This window comes from Halictus rubicundus, chromosome 17 (assembly GCF_050948215.1).
Source record: "Halictus rubicundus isolate RS-2024b chromosome 17, iyHalRubi1_principal, whole genome shotgun sequence".
Taxonomy (NCBI): Eukaryota; Metazoa; Arthropoda; class Insecta; order Hymenoptera; family Halictidae; genus Halictus; species Halictus rubicundus.
This window is the reverse complement of record NC_135165.1, coordinates 1,856,239-1,874,555: the sequence shown is the minus strand read 5'-3', so window position 1 is coordinate 1,874,555 and position 18,317 is coordinate 1,856,239. Positions and strand designations below refer to the sequence as shown.

Sequence of the window (18,317 nt, the reverse complement as noted above, 5' to 3'; positions counted from 1 at the left end):
GACGAAAGCTCCGGCTGTCCGCGGACAAACCGCGGCGGGATCGACAATAGCTGTTTAATAACTTATTACAGTACTTTATTAAACTCGTTAAGTTCGTAGATTACCTAAATACACACCCTGCGGTGAATTTCAGTACACGTCAATGCACGGCGAGAGTCGAGCGCGAGTGTGCACCTTGCAAACCGCGACGTCGCAGACAACGATACAATACAGACGCGTCTGAACAACAGTAATTTTTCAACGAAAAGGAAGAAGAGACGCTCTAAGTTCCGTGAAATATAGCGCGGTTGTTCGATTCGGGGGTGGGTGTGGGTCGACCATGTGCTTTTGTCGATAGTATCACGGACAAATTCGGATATTTAGGTATTTGAAAGTCAAATATAGCTGCGGCCGCAGCAGAAGCTAGATCTTGGCTCGGGGTTCCTCCTATGAAAAATATCAGACTCGAACCGGGGAGAGAAATAAATATAATACTTGGAACGATGTTAGTCGAACTATATCGTCGTTGACAAGTGTGTGTTTACTATGTTTCTGTGTCCTTCGCTGTCCCTATTCCTATATATTTTCCATCGTTTCTGTATTCGTCGTTTCTCTATTGAGGCGCGTGTCGCGGTTCCAAGGTGTACACTCGCTTCGGCGTCCACGGTATTTGGTATGAAACGAATGAGTGGCATCTCTTTCGGTAATGATTCCGGCGCGGTAATAATCGTCGCTGTGTCATAACTGATATCTTGTAATTTTCTGCTTCCAATAATAGATTATCGTAAATGTTCCGCAACGACAACCGATTATCGGAACCTGGTTCGGTAGTACTCGGTCACGCGTATACATACGTAACGGGCACGGGCATTCGTTGACTCTGGTATGTTCTCAAAACGACGCATTCGTAGAGACGGCAGTTCAGGTTTGTTTCCTTTTTGTTATTTTGTCTTTTTTTTAATCAGGCACGATCGCGCGCACGCTTCTGTCGGGAATGTAGCAAATTTTCCAGGAATAAAAGTTAGTCGATCGTGTTTTCTATGGCGTTTCTTCGACGAGCACGCGGATTTTTGCTGGTTGGAAGGACGTCGGGCGTCGCGTCGCGTCGTCGCTTGTCCGACTCTACGATTTGCTTCATTTTTCCTTGCTCCCGATTGAAAGTTGTGTTTACGGCGAAAGAGCAACAACGGGGACGAGGCAAGTGTGTCGACAGAGACGTTTTCTCCGAGAGCCCGGAATGTTAGACACGAGAAAAGTTAACAAAAGGGTGGTGGAGGGGATGAAAAGAGCGGACGTAGGCGGTGGTGGGTACTCTGATCGAGAAAAGGGGGTTCGAAAGGAGGCCGGGACGAAGCTGCAACTCGAACGGATAAAAGATATGCAGAACCATCGGACGGCTTGCAGAGAATAGCCGGGCACGATGTCGCTAGAGAGAGAGAGAGAGAGAGAGAGAAAGAGAGAGAGAGATAGGGGGAGGGAGAGAGAGAGAGAGAGGAGGACAGTTCTCTTAAAAAGCGAAACGGATGAGGCGAGTGAGAGGAGGTTTCGCGTTAATATAAAACAGTATTCTTCGGTCCACGGTGTTGTTCGTCAGTTCTTAAAGAACATACGATAATCAACTAAAACCGTATCGAATATCGTTAAAAGTTTCTACTCTCGGTCCCCGTATCACTTGACCGTCCTTTGACAGGTGGGCAAATTTACCCTGAAGAATACATTGAGCTCTATCAACGAGGCTAATATGAGGAACACGGCATACATACACAAACAGGCACGGCCTACTTTTCTATCGAGCTGAAACTTATTCGAGGCAAAAGCAATATAGAGTAACATCAGCGTCGACAACAACGATATGGCGCTGTACTCTAGTCCGCCGGAGTTTATACTGATGTAATGCTTTCCAGGCTGCGTCGGCGAGAACGATGATTTGATTAGCCACGGCAGGCCCAGGCACAACAATATGTCGAACGTGTTCGATCCTATAGAGTTGCTAATACCCATCGAGCCGTGCCCTGAACCGAAAAACAACCATTAACGACAACCATCCACGGTGACAAGTCTCACCTGCCTAACACGTTAAATACCGCGTTGGTCACGTGTCTGCGAGACACTATTAAGTTTCGTTAATTGAACTACCACGATTTTGTGAGAAACTCCAGGTTCGACCTTCGGTGCTTAACGTGTTAGCGGTGTACACCTCTGGCAAAAGACAGTCGATCGCGTCAGCGTTGTTTTACCTTGTTTGGCAACTATCACGCTCGATACTGCTTCTGGAACGCTGGTTCCGGCTGCGAGGAAAGTAATGCCCATCACAGAGTCCGGTATTTTTAGGGTATCGCCTGTAAATGGAATCGACCATTGTTACATTGCAGTCTGATAATAATATATTCGGACTCTTCTTACCGATTATCGTGATCATCCAAGCAACCACGTAGCTCAACGATCCAATCCAGATGATGCACATGAGGAACGTAACCGGGAACCAATTTTTGAATCGTTGCTTCTCGCAATCGGGTATCGTGCACATGAATATTAGGTGTATCGGCCAGGTCAGGATCCAAGCCGTCTTTCTGATCCATCCTGCCCTCGCTGGCCAGACCAATAACTCGTATTCGTAGTCTGTGCAACGTGAAATCACATAACTTTTCTACAGGTCCAGGAGCGGTCGAGATTATTCACCAGAAAAAAGTATTATCATTCGATTGGGAAATAAAAATCGGTGGTTGCAACCCTCCAGAGTAACTCCAATTCTTTTGACCGTATATTTCGGTAACTGAATTGTCCTTGTTTAGTTATTCGATCGAAGTTATTGCAAGCGGAGGAAGGTTAACACTAGACCTACCAAGCATTAACAGTAAATATTGCCTTATAAATATGGCAACCCTAAATGTATTGAGACAAGAATATTTACTCCACTATTTTCCATAAATGAATCTTCATAGTTTCAATGATTGTAAAATATAAAACCGGTCATTTTGAGCGTGGTGGGTTCAGTGTTAAACCTAGACCGGGAACTCTGTGGAAGCTTATTGCAATCATCATTGAATCATTCTCGCGTTCTCGTTAAATAACGAGAGAACTTTCCGCACTCACTGGGCTCGGGATTCTCCTCTTGAGTTTTCGTTCCTCCATTTTGCAGAGGCACGTCTGTGCGTTCAGCTTGATCGTTGGCCGGTTGTACTTTGTCGGAGGTCGCTAAGCGGATCTCGATGCTGCTACCTGGAACAAGAATCAACGATTTACACCTGTAACGGCTCCGGTATCGCATTTTCCGACGAACACGTGGGAACGCGCGAGCGTCGACTTGTTTCCAGGAAAACGGTTCCACGGTAAAATTGTCGAATTTCGTGTGTACACGGTACGGTACACGTTTCGCACCGCCAACCGGAGAAATCAGGCTTGTTAGAGTATCCAGAATCAGAGTGGTCGGATGGTTTTCACTCGGAGCAGTGCGAGGGTTGAAAGCCGCGTATCTGATTACGTGCACCGAGTCCGAGTATGCTACACAGATATTTGCGTAATGAATATGTCCATACGCGTGGGATACGAATATCTTGAATAGTTGAAGCATGAACGCGTCAGGCCAATTTGCCGTGTGACAGATCCGAGAAAATTCCGACCGAAGAATGAATGAATCTGGTCGCGGTTCAGTTCCGCATGATTCGGACGAAGCGAACGGTCACGTTTGCTCGTGGTTTTACCTGCCGCGAGCCGATGATCGTCCAACGACGATTGATCAACATCGTTCGCGCGGAATCGTGTGCACCGTTGGAACGATTTGTCCCAGTACATCACGGCGATGTAGACGATGTACAGCAACACGAGCGCCAACGCCTCGTACCATTCCACCCTCTCGTCGTGTATAATACATATTAGAATGGCAACGGTTACGCCGTAGGCAAGACAGTCTCTGCTAACCGGCCACCAATCCAACGGGACTACCTGTGGGGCATCAACGGACATAACATTGGCATTAGTTTCAGCGTAACAATTGATATATCGGTAACAGGATTATTTATTCGCTAACATCAGGTGACCAAAAACCATTCTATCCGTTAGACTGAAGATTCTATCAGAGATTTGAGACTTTCACGGCCCGGCATCATACAGTTTTCTCTGTTGAGGCTTTCGGGTGTAAGCCGTGTCCTAAAGGAGGAAATTTCCCAACGTTTCGCAAGCATTGAAGACAGTATCGGTGTGTCTTCTGACCCCCCGATGAAGCTAGCTATGCTTGCGAAACGTTGGGAAATGTCTTCCTGTAGGAAAGCCTCAACAGACAAAACTGTATGACGATTTTATGCAATTTCTGAAGAGCAGTGTCCGAGCAGCCGACGGAAACAAAAGATATTGTTCGCGGCTGAAAAGGCGACAGTGTTCGCTCGGTCACCTGACGCTTCATTACCGCCACGTTATATCGAATTATGACGCATGCCATAGCGTGACGTGTTGTGCGTTAGAGAAGCGGCCGATGGCGAGCATAAGCGATCGAGAAGTTTTGCAGGATCGCGTTGCGAGTTCTGACTTACCATGCCAGCGCCGATACCGCAACAAGCCGGCACGGCGAGGATATTGAATACAGCCGAGCCTACTATTGTTCCGACGCCGATGTCACCTTCGGTGATGAACGTGCCGATCGCGTTGACGAACAATTCCGGTGCCGACGTTGCCGCGGCCATGAATGTGGCGCCGGCCACATCCTTCGACATCGAGAGCGCTGAAACGATAAATAGAATTTTCCCCGTGATGCGTTTTACCAGAGGGCCCGGTTACGAGAAAAAAAAAAAACGATCATTCCCGGTCGCGATACATGCGGGGGTCCGATCGACGAGCGGGAACGCGCGGGATCGATCGATCGTCGTGGACTTTTCCTTACCGTGACAAATTTTTTCCACGGCGGGTACAAAGAATTTGTCGCATACTACTGCTAACGCGATAAATAGATAAAGGGACACGATCACGTGTACAACAACGGCTCCACCTTGTCGTTCCTTCTCGTCGAATAGATCGTGCGGGAAATCCTCTATCGCCGGCGGTGTACAATTTATACCTGAAAGGTGAAACGATTTTAACAAACCATCCGGGCGACGAGCACTCGCGACAACGCACAGCGGTCCCCAGGAAATCCGTTTTCGGTTTTCCTTCTGGCCAAAAAATTGTTTTTCCAGGTTCGAGGACTATTGTCCGGTCGAAAATATTCGTATAGCGAAAACCGAGGTGGTCTCCCCTTTTTAACAGTAGAACTACCGAGCAATAAATGCGACTGACGTGTATCGCTTTGTAACTGTGAGAAGACCGTGTCCATTTCGACTTCGCACAATTTTTATCGTAATGAGTGAGACGTTTTTACAATTTCAGTGATTGTAAGAGAAAAAATTGGGAACCAGTCATTTTGATTAGTAGTTCTAGTGTTAAGTACAGAAATCAGTAAAATGAAATAGATAAAAATTGCAGAAGGTGGCCCTGAAATTGTTTACTCTGTAAAATCTTAAAAATCACCGAATAGTGTGAAATGAACGATATTTTGAAGATTCCAAGGGCTCTCGCTTCGTGCCCACATAATTGTTTTCGAAATATCGATTTTTGGCCAGTTTTTTTAGGTTCCCGGACCGCTGTGCAACGGCGACACGCGACATACAGCCTCGAGTAGAAAAGAGACCATGTTTCGAGCAAGTACCTAAGCGAGGCGAGCTTAACACTAGATTTACGGGGCCCGTCAAAATGGCGGGTTCTATGTTCTTTAATTTACAATTATTATGATTGTAAAAATGCATTTCTAGGAAATTTGTTTAACACATTTATTCCTTGGAACGTATATTATAGTAAAAGCCTGAATATATTCTTGGTATTTTTATAAAATAATCCAAAATAGCCACTTTCAGTGCTCCGTAGATCTAGTGTTAATGGGAATCGTGTCGGAAGAAAGATAAGGGAAGAGGGTTGATATCGATGTGTTTCGCGAGCGTAACGACGAATGAATTTTTCTGAACGGCGAACGGTGTCCTCCGCGTGGCCGTGATCGAAGAAAGAGAAGGATCAGGAGAACGACGACCGATTGAACGGGGTCGTTCGTTTTATTTCGCGGCTCGATGACTCCGGTGTGCATCGTCGCTTTTCGAGCCATTGATTTTTCGGCAAAAAATTCTCTCGGACTCTTTGTGCCGGATCGTCGTGTCACGGCTCTCGTATCGATTCGGTCGTGCCTTCCCGCATTGTTATCTTTCGTCCGATTTCGGACAACTCCATTATATAAGTCCGCGAACGGCCTTGAGCACAACTGTGGGATTCACACTTTGCTCGATGATTACGGATTCAGGGTAATTGGTTGTATTCGCTCGAGTAACGACGGCAACCGCAAACGTGTGTGCGTGCGTGTGTGTGTATGCGTGGAAACGGTTCACCGACCTTTGCCGTTTCTGCATTTTTATTTTTGCTTTCAATTCGACGTCGCCTAGCGTCGCCTAGCGTCGCGTCGCGTCGGTCCGAAATCGTTTCGCAGGATCGGTCCTCGTCGAATCGATCGATTTGCCACGTGGAGCGATAACGAGACCTCCGATAACTTACATAATCACGATAATATCAGAAAGTTTAATGAGGCTCGACATACTACGCGTACGTGGCTGATAATTGTATCAATAACAATAACAGCATAGCAGACGAGACAGCAATAATGTTTCTATAGTTGTCTCTGTTCGTAGACCGGCCGAGCTCTATGCATTTAATAGCGATAAAGATCCTCGAGGAAAATTAATCGGACGCCGACTGCCGTACCGTTCTCCAACGAATCACATTTCGGTTTTTCAAAGATTCCGCTTTTTTTCTTCGAGAAATCTCTCGTTCTCAGATGTTCCATCGAGTGTTTAATTCCATGTCGCATCAACGATGTCTCGCACGGTTCCACTTTGCTGCACCGAGACGATTCGCGCAGGAAATTCTATTCGATAGCCAGTTCCTCGGAATTTCTCTGGAAAAATGCACGGGCTTCCGCAGGCCGGTCGCAACAGCCGGCTAAAAGGCAGTAGATTAATTAATCGCAAGACAAACAAAGGCCGACCGTGGGCGTTTTGCAATGCAGTCGATCCGCAACTGAAACTAGTTGAAAATTAGAACCTGCGTGTGCGTCGATCATACGACACGAGCTGCGTTCCTCGAAAGGAAATATCATTCTGCACTTTCTCATGATCCGGGAATAACAATTGTTATCTACAATAACCTTTGCTTTCTTCTCCTGAGGGAGATCCTCTTCGGATCGTCAACGATCGTTGAAAATTATTATGTACCGTGCGATCTCTCGTGTAAAAGGGTCGCGGTTTCGATCGACGCATCGTGAACGTTGTTCACCCGATCCGGTTGTTTTTCATTCATTCATCCCGGTGATTTTTCTCCTATGATTCCTTACTGGCGATGTAACGAAGCAAACGATGCACGTATTGGTGTCTTGTACAGGTTATACAGCTGTATAGCTGATGTGACTTCCTACCGATTAAGCAACCTAAAGAAGTTAAATTGCTCTCATTCAAGTTGGCAGAGGAGATGCCATTCAGGTCTAATGTACGTCGTATAAACTAGATATAACGTGGCTCGGCTATTCGGTCTCGAACGGTTTCGTCTCGTTGGAAACAAACGATTGTCATCGGGCATGGTTCTCCACCGTTAATTGTCGGTCATCAATTAGTAATATATCGGCACGCCTACGCACGACGACGTTGTATAAAACGATTCCCGTTAAATATTACGTCGTCGTCGTCGTCGTCGTACGAATTCGCCGGATGCCACGTAGTAGCCAGCTCTGACCCTAACGCGTTACGTCTTTTTTTCTTTCATTACGGTTCCAATGATCTCATCGTGTCTCAGCCCAATTTTTTCTCACCTATAGAACAAGCTGTATCCGTGCGGTTAACGTTCCAATCTTCTCCCCTCCCCTCCCTCGCGTACTCTTACGGTTCACACGAACATGCGAGAGAAAATTCGTTCTTGTTAATCGTTCGTCGACAATTGAACCGGACAGCGTTAATTGTTTCGTCGAGTACCTTTCGAGTCGCGCGACGATCTAATCGGAATATACGTTGTCCCCGACGATTTGCCACCGTGTCAACCGTCTATTTCTTTTTCTTTTTCTTTTTCTTTTTTGTTTCTCGTCTCCGGAAAAGACAGTAACATCCCGAGAACGCAGATAGATCGCCGAGAGTACGTTACTGGCGGTACACGAGAACGCGCGTCGTACTCGGCCGCCCCGATCTCTCGCATAATTGAACGATCATTACCAGCGTGTGATTCACTGTAAAATACTGTTTTCGAGTAATATAACAAACGGTGGTTCACCGCGCTCAACGACTTTTCAAGCGTTCCGTCGTGTGCAACGCGAGCCATTGTAACAGCGCGAAAGAGAAACAGCGAGAAAGAGGGATCGAGAGCGAGAGAGAGATCGACACGGAGAATAGCGTGCCGGATAGATCAAATTTCCTGATCAAGTAGACTCATTTCGAAAATCTGGGACCCTCCGGTCGCGACTTACATAGAATTCTCCTATGCGCTAGGAATATTCAGAGAGACCGTTTATATCTTTTCTTTCTCTGAACAGGATAATTGACTGCCGTATTCTCACGGCCGAGTTATATATATGTATATATCTCGATCATCGGAATCATTGTACCGTTTCTTTTCACGATGATCGACAATCGAACCACAAATGTTATACAACGATATACAGAACGTCGCACGTCACACCTGTTTCCTCGATCCGAGAGAGAGAGAGAGAGAGATACCATACGTACACACGATTTTCCAACGAGGAGTAAAGCTTTCTACATTTCAGCGTGATTTTCGCAAATTTTTCTCATCCCGTTTAATAATCCGTTGTTTAATTTTCTTTTTTCTCTCCTCTCGTCCGCCTCCACTTCCTCCCCCACCCCCTCTCCTCCTGCCCCACCTCCACCTCCTCCATCTGCTCCGGTTCTCCTGCACTCTTCTTCTCTTCGCCTTCTTCCTCGCCCAGCTCCTCATCCACAACCGCGTTCGAAACCTGACGGGTTTTGTTCCTTTCTTCGCGAGTCGGGGTACAGGTTTTCCCCGAAGTTCTGCGTTCTTCTACTCTTTCCACCGATACTGTTACTGATGATTATAGTGCTGCTCATCCTTGCGGTATATCTTTCTCCTTCTCCTTCTCTTTCTCCTCCACCACCTCTGTTCCTCACCACCTCCTCCACACACCGCCCTCGTTTCCTCTCTCTCTCGTCACCACCATGTTCGTCGAAACATGAATTTTTCCGTTCGATCGATCGTAATCACCGACGATCCCCTTTAGAGATCGGCTGTCGAACAAGAAGAGGAAAACCCTCCCGGAAATCACAAGAACCGCGCGACTCCCGTTCGCTGGTGGACGGGACGTGACACGAAAACACGATCTCACCCCGTTTCTAATATTCGACAAATCTATTGAAACGAACCTCCTCCTAAGTCAGACGTATCCATGTTGACAATCCCGTTGTCACACATATACTACATTAACAACTACTCCGAAGTCCGGCAGCGTTTGTTGGAATCGCCCCTCCCTCTGACTCTTCTCTTCTCTTCTCTCATCTCTCGCGCATCGCGCCTGCTGAATCGTGCCGCGGTCAAAATGCGAAATCGTCATTGCACTAATCGTCATTATGCCTTCCTTGAAAATTGAACGTCGCATCGTCTCCGTTTCGTTGCGATTTCGCAAGAAACAAAACATCTCGCTTTGTTGCCACGGGCACGCCCAACGCGCCGGCACCCGCTATATTTCCTCGCAAAAAACCCTGCCCAAAAATCGTTTACCACCGAAATCCATCCTTCAGATTTTCATACTGCGCGCAATTTTTATTCCCGCAAACGAAACTACGACTGCTCGGCTCCGTTCGGACAGTGCTGAAACAAAGAAAGTTGCAGTCGTTTAGAAAATTCTAAGCTTTAAAATTGTTGAAGGAACCGCCAAATTTTTACTCGGTTCCAGTGCCTCGACTTGGAGAATTTTTATTTTGCAAAAAGAGTCGCAGCGATTTGCTGTAGACGAAATTTTTCCAAAGTCACACTCCGCACGAGCGAAATGAACGATGGAAACGAGAATAATGTTTGCAGAAGATATCCCCCACGCCAAAATACGTGTTATTTAAAAAGTTGCATAATTCAGGCCTGCAGGCGGCGCATCGATTAATTCTGGTTCGAACGGGAACGGCGAACGAATTCTGTCGAAAGACGATACCGCGAAATTAGAACGGCATAATTGCACGTGAATAACGATCGTCCGCAATTTACGAGTGGTCTAATTTCTCGTGGAAATCTACAACTTGCGACGCGTGCCACTCGAACGGTCGAACGGGGCCCGGCCGAGGGACATTTAATTAGTAGAATTTTCGTGTCGGCGATAGGTATGTGCTTTCCTTTTGTTGAATTATCAACGAAGGGACGTCTTGTCTCACTCGACATTAGTATCTTATCAGTGTAAAGTTGATAATGCTCGTAAACGAAAAATGTCGATGCGGTCTATCGGCGGCGGACTCTCCGCGAATCAAAATCAGTATCAAACGGAACGGCACGTCACGTTGTAGCAGGACCGATCACCGAAACCTCTCTCTCTCGACTTCTGATTGAATTGAACCTGGAATAATGGTACGAAAATACACGCGTGCGATGGGCTACAGAGTGGTCTGCACAATAGCCGTGCCGTTGATGTATTTAGTTTTCGTAAACACCATGGCCGCAATACTGCCGAACAGCGTGGAGACCGCGAACCACCCGACAGACATACGTAAGTCGTTTTTTTTTTCTTCCTATTCAATTCGTTCACTCCGAAACGAACATAATCGAACGTTGAACCCGATCTCCGAGGGTGTAACACATTTATACTCGGTGCGCATCCGGTTCTCTAATAAGCGACATTAGATAAACGGCAATTATGAGTGGAAGCTTTCTGCACGTTCGACTGTATTCAACGACGGAGAAGGAAGAATGTTAAACAATATCAAACTTTACGATCGAGCATTACATAACACGGGCATAATGTCATCCACGTGTCGCACATATTGTGCAAGTACTGGCGAAAAAAACCTGATGGAAATTTTAGTGTCGTATGTTCGATTAGAAAAATGACTATCGGTGACTCGAACGAATTTCCTTTCAAGGTTTTCGCAAGCTGTTACAATTCGAGGCGACCACCATGGAGCCGGGGGGGTTGGCGGAGGATTTCGTTAATTGCACCCCACCGGCGATCAAAGAATTTCCATCGGACGGACTCACGCGGGATCAAAGACAATCGGGATACATAGTTATACATTTTATAATCGCTGTGTACATGTTCCTGTTGCTTGCCGTCGTGTGCGACGACTTCTTCGTGCCCTCCATGAAGAAGATTTGCGACAGTAAGTCGAGAGACACGGTGTTTCGAGCGGGAACGGTGATTAAACTTGAGAAATTCCAGAGCTTAGCCTGAAGGAGGACGTCGCAGGGGCGACCATAATGGCCGCGGCCAGTTCTAGTCCCGAATTATTCATCAACATCATCGGCACTTTCGTCACGGAAGGAGATTTGGGCGTTGGCACGATCGTCGGCTCGGCGGTTTTCAATATACTAGCCGTGCCCGCGTGTTGCGGCATATTCGCGAAAGAAGTACGACTTTTTCCATGTTGCTGCTGCTGCTGAAAAGGAGCCCAGCTGACCCTATTTGCGCGAGCAGATCCGAGTTAGACCGATTATCTCAGGCCAGAACAATAAATCTGTATTTACAGGTACTGAAGTTAGACTGGTGGCCTGTAACACGAGATTCCGCCGCGTACGCGATTACCGTTTTGCTATTAGTGTTGACGCTAAGGGACGGACGCGTCGAATGGTACGAAGCACTGATCCTCATCATCATCTACGTTCTATACATCGTAGGTAGGTATTCGATTTCTCAAGCCAGCAGAAAATCTGCAAAAATCGTACGGTTCTTAACGGAGGCGTATTCTGTTCCAGCGATGTGCTTCAACCGCAGCATCAACAATCTGTTCAGCTGCGGGAACTTCACCAGAAGTAAATATACAAAAATCGGCGAGGAGAGCCCCCTAATCTCGAACGGTAAGATCAGTATAATTTCTAATCCCCGTGCTCTCCGACCACAGTAATGTTATCGTTCCCGTCATTCTGGTTGTTTAGACGTCGCTAAAGGCGCCGACATACTGCTGCTAGAGTCAGGGGAGATAGATGAATCACGTAAGTAGCAGAACCGAGTAAACGACGCATCGGAGAATAAACAATGGTGAAACACGTTCGCGAGATACCAGTCTCTTATGGTATACCGTATATGTACGTATTATGTACTCTCTCTCTCTCTCTCTCGTTTCAGTCGAAATCGTGAACATGACGAGATGGCCGAGCAGAACCTGCGAGAAATTGTGGTGGATGTTAACGTGGCCGATTAATTTCGTACTTCTGATCACGATCCCCGATTGTCGGCGAGATACACTGAAATCGTGGTTCCCGCTCACGTTTATCATGTGTATCGTGTGGATCGCGACCACTTCGTACGTAGTCGGATGGGTGATCACCGTTATCGGTAGGTGTTTCATAATATTTTTCCGTGTGCCGATGGTCATTCCGTGTGAACCAGACCCCGATCTATTATCTAATTGACTACGCGACTGATTAAAACAACGACGACGACGACGACGACGACAACGAAAAATCGAGTTGTGTCGAACTTCGTTTCGTACGTCGCGTGACGATCGATCATTATTCCAGGGGATACATTTAGGATCCCGGACTCCATAATGGGATTGACCTTTCTTGCGGCAGGAATGAGCGTGCCAGAGGCTGTGTCGAGCGTTATTGTTGCGAATCAAGGTAATTCACCGTCTTTTTAACTGCTCTCGTTTCTCAGCCTGTTCCGTTCATTATATCGTCGGGGCACACCTAAATACTCGGTGGTCGGCGACGCCGACGGTGACGCCGTCGCGACGCTAATCGCCGACGGAAATCTTTACAAAATCGGTGTAGAATATAACTAGCGAATAACAATCACGATAATACCTACTACTGTACGAAGATTGGGTTACGATAGCGGAGCACGTGGCGTTATCAAGATTCCCTTATCGAATTTGATCGATCTCGGAGTCGCCGCTACCACACACGTGACCGTGTGTGTCATACCTCGGTCTATTGCGTGTGTGCGTGTTTGTGTGTTTTGAGAACAGGATTTTCCCTTATCTTGGCGGCGATGCTTCGAATGTTTTTATTGATTTCTAGGACACGGGGACATGGGCATCAGTAATTCGATTGGCTCGAACGTGTTCGACGTGTTGCTCTGTCTCGGATTACCTTGGTTCCTGAAAGCCGCGTTCTTCCCCACCGTGGCCAACCAACACTACGTCAAGATTAATTCGCAAGGTCTCGTGTACAGCTCGATATCGTTGTTCTCCACTCTGCTCATCCTTTACCTGTCCCTTTTGTGCGGGAAATTTCGACTGACGCGAACCGTCGGAATCGCCTGTCTGATTACGTACGCCGTTTTCCTGGTGTTCGCCTCGGTTCTCGAGCTCAACACGTTCTTCATAGTGAATCTGCCAACATGCGTCGAATGACATTAGGAAAATCCGCGCGCTGACAGATGTACATAGAGCGATACTACGGACAGATCGTACTTACAACGGACCGTTGTACTGTGCATGCATCCCTTTTACTTTCTTTTTTTTTTTTATATAGAAATACGTTGCATCGAATATCGTTGACATGCCGGCACAGACGTTGGCTATAGGACGTCCGCTTTGTGCTCGCAAACAATTATGCTCAGGCTCTCAATTGATTTTATTAAATTCTATACGCGAACACGCGTACGTGTGCCGGCTATGTGTATGTATACGTATACGTATAGATATGTCGCATACGTACGTTGTTCGTTAGGTGTGTGTATATGTATATATATAAATCTATATTAGGTGTTTAGGATATTTGTAATAAAAGTGCGGGAGTTTTGTTTTCCTATCGACTTCAACAATTGTGCTCTTCCTTGTTGAACAGTATACGACAAGCGTAATTTACGGGTTAAAGTTAATGGTTTACTGGAACACGGTTGCTTGGACGTGTTTCTTTGGGCGTTGTAATAGAGCATCGTAGGGCTCAAGCTGATCGATACACTACGGATCTTTACGCTTTTATAGTTCGTGAGAATATAAGGTATTCGAAAGATTCAGTTATAATGAAATTCCACGTAATATTATTTTACTTTCGCTCTCCTCCCCTCCAATTCCTCCAAATCTGTGTATAAAAACCAAAATCTGCGTAAACGTGTTTAACCTACTATCGATATATTATTTAACCTCTTCGTCAGTTTAAAAACACATTTAGTGACGAAGAATTGTATGTTTATTTTCATAATCACTGTAGTTTATGGTCAAGTCGTGTTGGTCGGGCGAGATATTTTAGCCAAAAGAAACGAACTTGAAAATTTTGCTGTAGTTAGTAATAATATAGAAAATTGATTCGTTTTGATACAAAATACGGAAGTTTGTTAACTATTCAAAGTTGGACAAATATTTGCTATTTTACCGACGTGGGTGAATAAAGTCACTGCCTGTCTATGTATACACGGAATTCTATCGTTTGCTGACTGTATTCTGCATCGTTTAATATGAAAACGATTCCTGATATACGAGAAAACAATGCTATTATGAAATATTATAAATTGTGGGCTTAAAACATAATTAGCCACTGCTGGTTGTTAAACAAGATGTAATAAGGAATACCGACCTGATGTACCATTGTCAACAATGACACACGCGTAGTGTTATTTTTATTCGAATCGAACAATCTTCAAATACTACTTGTGAACATATTTAAATTCCTACCGGACGAGTTTCAACTGCATTTCATTCGGTCATTTTTGACTAACTTCCGACTGTACTTGAACCAAAGTATCCGTGACTATAGACAGCATTCCAGTGGCTTTATTCGAAATCGTATGCAATTCGAATGTCATCGAACGGCTCATGCAGATATCATGACAATGATTGGTTCAGACGTTGCTATCAAAGATGATTTTTATGATAATCTCTTCATCATGAACACAGCCCCAAAACTACGCAGTGCGTTCAATACGCTTGCGCACGCAAGTTGTACACCGTGAACATAGCAGCTTCTACACTACTTATACGAAGTGTACGAATCAGGGATCGTAGGCGACATCTAACAGAAATATTTGCGTTTTGTTATTCAAAGCTTCATCCTGCATAAACGAAAAGCACGTTTAATTAATTACGTTGTACACCTTATTTCTGCAAAATTTTATCCAGCTCTGCACGGAGTTTAGAATTTAGAGACACCAGCGAAAAAATGTTTACAAAAGTTTCGCCTCCGGTATAGTACTCCGCGGTGTCCGATAGATGGCGTACGCTGGCTAAAAACAGAAGATCGCCGAGTCGTCGGCTCTCTGTGTTCGTTCGAAAAATTTGTGACAGTGAAGTGTGTTGTCGACGCCCAGTTGCTCGTGAATGTTTCAGTTAAGTTTTGTATATTACATTCTTGGTTGCGATACGCTTTCCACTGGGTCCAGGCGTGAGAGCTGCGGTTCGATCGACTCGTCCACGTATCCGGATGATATCGCATTGGAAGAGAAGCTCGTATATCCCATGGGATCTGTAAAATGGCGATCTGAGAAAACAATAATTCCAGAGGAGGCCTATGTGTAATTCCATTGACTCGCGTTGAGGTTCGACGGACGCGGTTCACGTTTCTTGTCCAGAGATACGCGGTTTCGCAAGTTTTTGGTGGCGAAGCGAGGCTTTCGACTAGCAAATCGGTGATTACGTCCCTTTATTCGGAGAGGACACGACAGAGACGTTGCCGGACGTAATTGGACGTGACTGGGATGTAATGGGACGTGACATGACCTGACAAAACTCGTCGGACTAGACAAGACCGGACTCGATGGAACGGAACAAGACAGAAATTCAGCCACGCCGCTGACGAATAATCTCGTGTAAGAAACTGCCCTTCCCATTGGACCCCGAACCGTCTCTAATAACATACTGCTATTCCTTTTGCGTAGAGTGATCCAAGCAAAACGAACAAAATGCAAACAATCAAGTGCGTTGTAGTGGGCGATGGTGCAGTAGGTAAAACTTGTCTGTTGATATCGTACACTACCAACAAATTCCCATCTGAATATGTTCCAACAGTGTTTGACAATTACGCGGTCACGGTTATGATCGGTGGTGAACCATATACGTTAGGATTATTTGACACAGCTGGTAAGCATCGATTCCATTCAATCCTTTTATCGTTTCGATTGTTTCCCGAAAATTCATTAAAAAGAAAAAAAAGAACGGTTAAAACTTTTGACTATGCAGTTAAAGGTTAACTCGTTTATTGTCGTGTTTATATACATTTTTTTTTTGTTATCATTTAACGTTTTTTCTTGCGTGTTTAAAGGTCAAGAAGATTATGATCGACTGCGTCCTTTGAGTTATCCTCAGACAGACGTGTTTCTTGTATGTTTTTCCGTAGTGTCGCCATCGTCTTTTGAGAATGTCAAAGAAAAAGTAAGTGAAATTATCGGATAAGCTTCCTCGAAAAGGTATATACGATGTTAAGATGATTAATATACTTTTTATCAGTGGGTTCCAGAGATAACTCATCACTGTCAAAAAACACCGTTCTTGTTAGTCGGTACCCAAATCGACTTGCGAGACGACGTACCGACTATCGAGAAACTTGCGAAAAATAAGCAAAAGCCCATATCAGCAGAACAAGGGGAGAAACTTGCGAAAGAATTGAAAGCGGTCAAATACGTTGAATGCAGTGCGCTTACACAGGTATTTATTATACTTTCGGTGTGTGTTTAACTTTTCCCGACCTCTATAGCATTGTTTTTCTTTGCTTTTTAGAAAGGTTTGAAAAACGTGTTCGACGAAGCGATTCTAGCAGCTTTAGAACCTCCAGAGCCAGTTAGGAGAAGACGATGTATCCTGTTGTAGAGCGCTGCCGATGTCATTTCGAAAATTTATTAGCGCTATACAGAGGAAGACTGTGAATCGTTTCATCATAAGGTGCATGCGAGAACATTTTCGACGATCAGTTATTCCGAAATCCGAGCGAGTATCGGTGGGGTACCGGTCCCTATTAATGTGCCATCGAGCCGACTTGCTCATTAAGGAATTAATTCTCGGATTCACCGACTTCGATTACGTCCGCTCAAAATTTACATTCGTTTCTCGACTTACCTTCTCGATCGAAGCATTTATTTTCTAGTTGAAAATGTTAATTTTTCATGATTTCTTTAAATCAAAATAAACACACATTCTTTGCCTAATTTAGTGTGCCCTCGCAAGAGCTTAGAACACGTTCATGCTTCCCGAATTAACGTGCCTGTTCACGACCATGCGCCCCTGGTTAATGTGCCTGTTACGAACAGTGTTCCTACAGTTAATGTATTTGCCTGGAGTTCGAATCCTGCAAAAGATTTGTGTCCCGAAGTAGGCGTTTTTATGTAATTTTTTTCTTTATAAAAACAAATATATATGAAAACGAAAGACTTTTTGTAACAGCGATTCTCTCATCGCCTCTGAAGCGAGGATTAGGTTAGGTTTCGCCGGTTGCAGCGGAGCTAGCGGGCACATTAAAATGGACAAGCCCGTGAAAAGTAAAACAAAGTATATATAATTAACTATAAGGCTATATAATTGACATTTTATATAGTATAAATCGTGTTAATGATCCATTTATTCTCTGCTGTTAAATGCATGTTCCTTAAGATTTCCGACAATGCACTTTTTCACAGAGTGCAACTTCGGAACGAATCGACCGTTTCAAAGAATGCGTTAAAAGAAAAAATAGGTTTTTTACGCCTTTTCGAATATTAAGGCACATTGATAGGGACAAGATCGTCAATGGACCGGTACCCTGAGATCTGTCGTTCGTTTACTGCGCATTTGACGCGTGCTCGGTTCGAACGAAAAATTCACACAAACAAAAAATAAAAGAGAAAAAAAAAACAGATTTTGTACATGCATCGGAGGGGAGGGGGGTGCATATGTATGTTCACGAGTACGTGTGTCTCCATCCGACGAGCCGATTCGTTGAAAAGATACAGTCTGCGAGCGATCCGTTGGACTTGAACCGATTTACTTTGGTGGGCATGAATACTTTTTGACTATCGTACGAAAGAATCGGTGTGTAATCATCGAGAAAACTGCGAACATCCATACAAGTTGCATATTAAAAGAACTCGGCGAAATATTCAACTGCTTTAATATGTAAGAAGTTTTTATGGATAAATTGGTAGTGTGAATTCTTTAATAAATCAGTTTTAAAACACATGAATCGAGCCTATCGAGTACACATCTCTCACA

General features: G+C 45.0%; 3 protein-coding genes across 9 annotated transcripts; 2 read left to right on the top strand and 1 right to left on the bottom strand.

Moving 5' to 3' along the window:
• Positions 1–78: 78 nt before the first annotated feature.
• On the bottom strand, positions 79–13,426 carry Zyd (sodium/potassium/calcium exchanger zydeco). Of its 4 annotated transcripts, none has more exons than XM_076802499.1 (8): positions 13,291–13,426; positions 4,853–5,026; positions 4,506–4,693; positions 3,681–3,921; positions 3,073–3,198; positions 2,383–2,598; positions 2,217–2,318; positions 81–1,991 (listed from the first exon to the last, which is right to left on the bottom strand). In XM_076802499.1, the coding sequence occupies exons 3-8, from the start codon at positions 4,683–4,685 to the stop codon at positions 1,648–1,650; spliced, it is 1,209 nt and encodes a 402-aa protein (XP_076658614.1). In that variant the 5' UTR covers positions 4,686–4,693; positions 4,853–5,026; positions 13,291–13,426; the 3' UTR covers positions 81–1,647. The 4 variants fall into 4 exon arrangements, with proteins under 4 accessions (XP_076658615.1, XP_076658613.1, XP_076658614.1 ...); XM_076802497.1 differs by lacking the exon at positions 13,291–13,426 and adding an exon at positions 9,423–9,620; XM_076802500.1 differs by lacking the exon at positions 4,853–5,026 and having other exon boundaries at positions 79–1,991; positions 13,291–13,390.
• Positions 10,571–14,354, top strand: LOC143362397 (sodium/potassium/calcium exchanger 4). Its single transcript, XM_076802496.1, has 9 exons — positions 10,571–10,747; positions 11,121–11,357; positions 11,417–11,604; positions 11,724–11,871; positions 11,950–12,051; positions 12,130–12,186; positions 12,320–12,529; positions 12,715–12,816; positions 13,219–14,354. Exons 1-9 carry the CDS (start codon positions 10,606–10,608, stop codon positions 13,551–13,553), a joined length of 1,521 nt encoding a protein of 506 aa, XP_076658611.1. The 5' UTR covers positions 10,571–10,605; the 3' UTR covers positions 13,554–14,354.
• A 1,049-nt stretch (positions 14,355–15,403) lies between these two features.
• LOC143362631 (cdc42 homolog) lies at positions 15,404–18,288 on the top strand. 4 transcript variants are annotated; one of them, XM_076802974.1, is made up of 5 exons: positions 15,404–16,078; positions 16,146–16,217; positions 16,399–16,508; positions 16,584–16,781; positions 16,854–18,288. In XM_076802974.1, coding segments are annotated over exons 1-5 (471 nt in total). In that variant the 5' UTR covers positions 15,404–16,077; the 3' UTR covers positions 16,944–18,288. The 4 variants fall into 4 exon arrangements, with proteins under 4 accessions (XP_076659089.1, XP_076659088.1, XP_076659087.1 ...); XM_076802973.1 differs by having other exon boundaries at positions 15,405–15,766; positions 16,016–16,217; XM_076802972.1 differs by having other exon boundaries at positions 15,405–15,946; positions 16,016–16,217.
• The last annotated feature ends 29 nt before the right edge of the window (positions 18,289–18,317 follow it).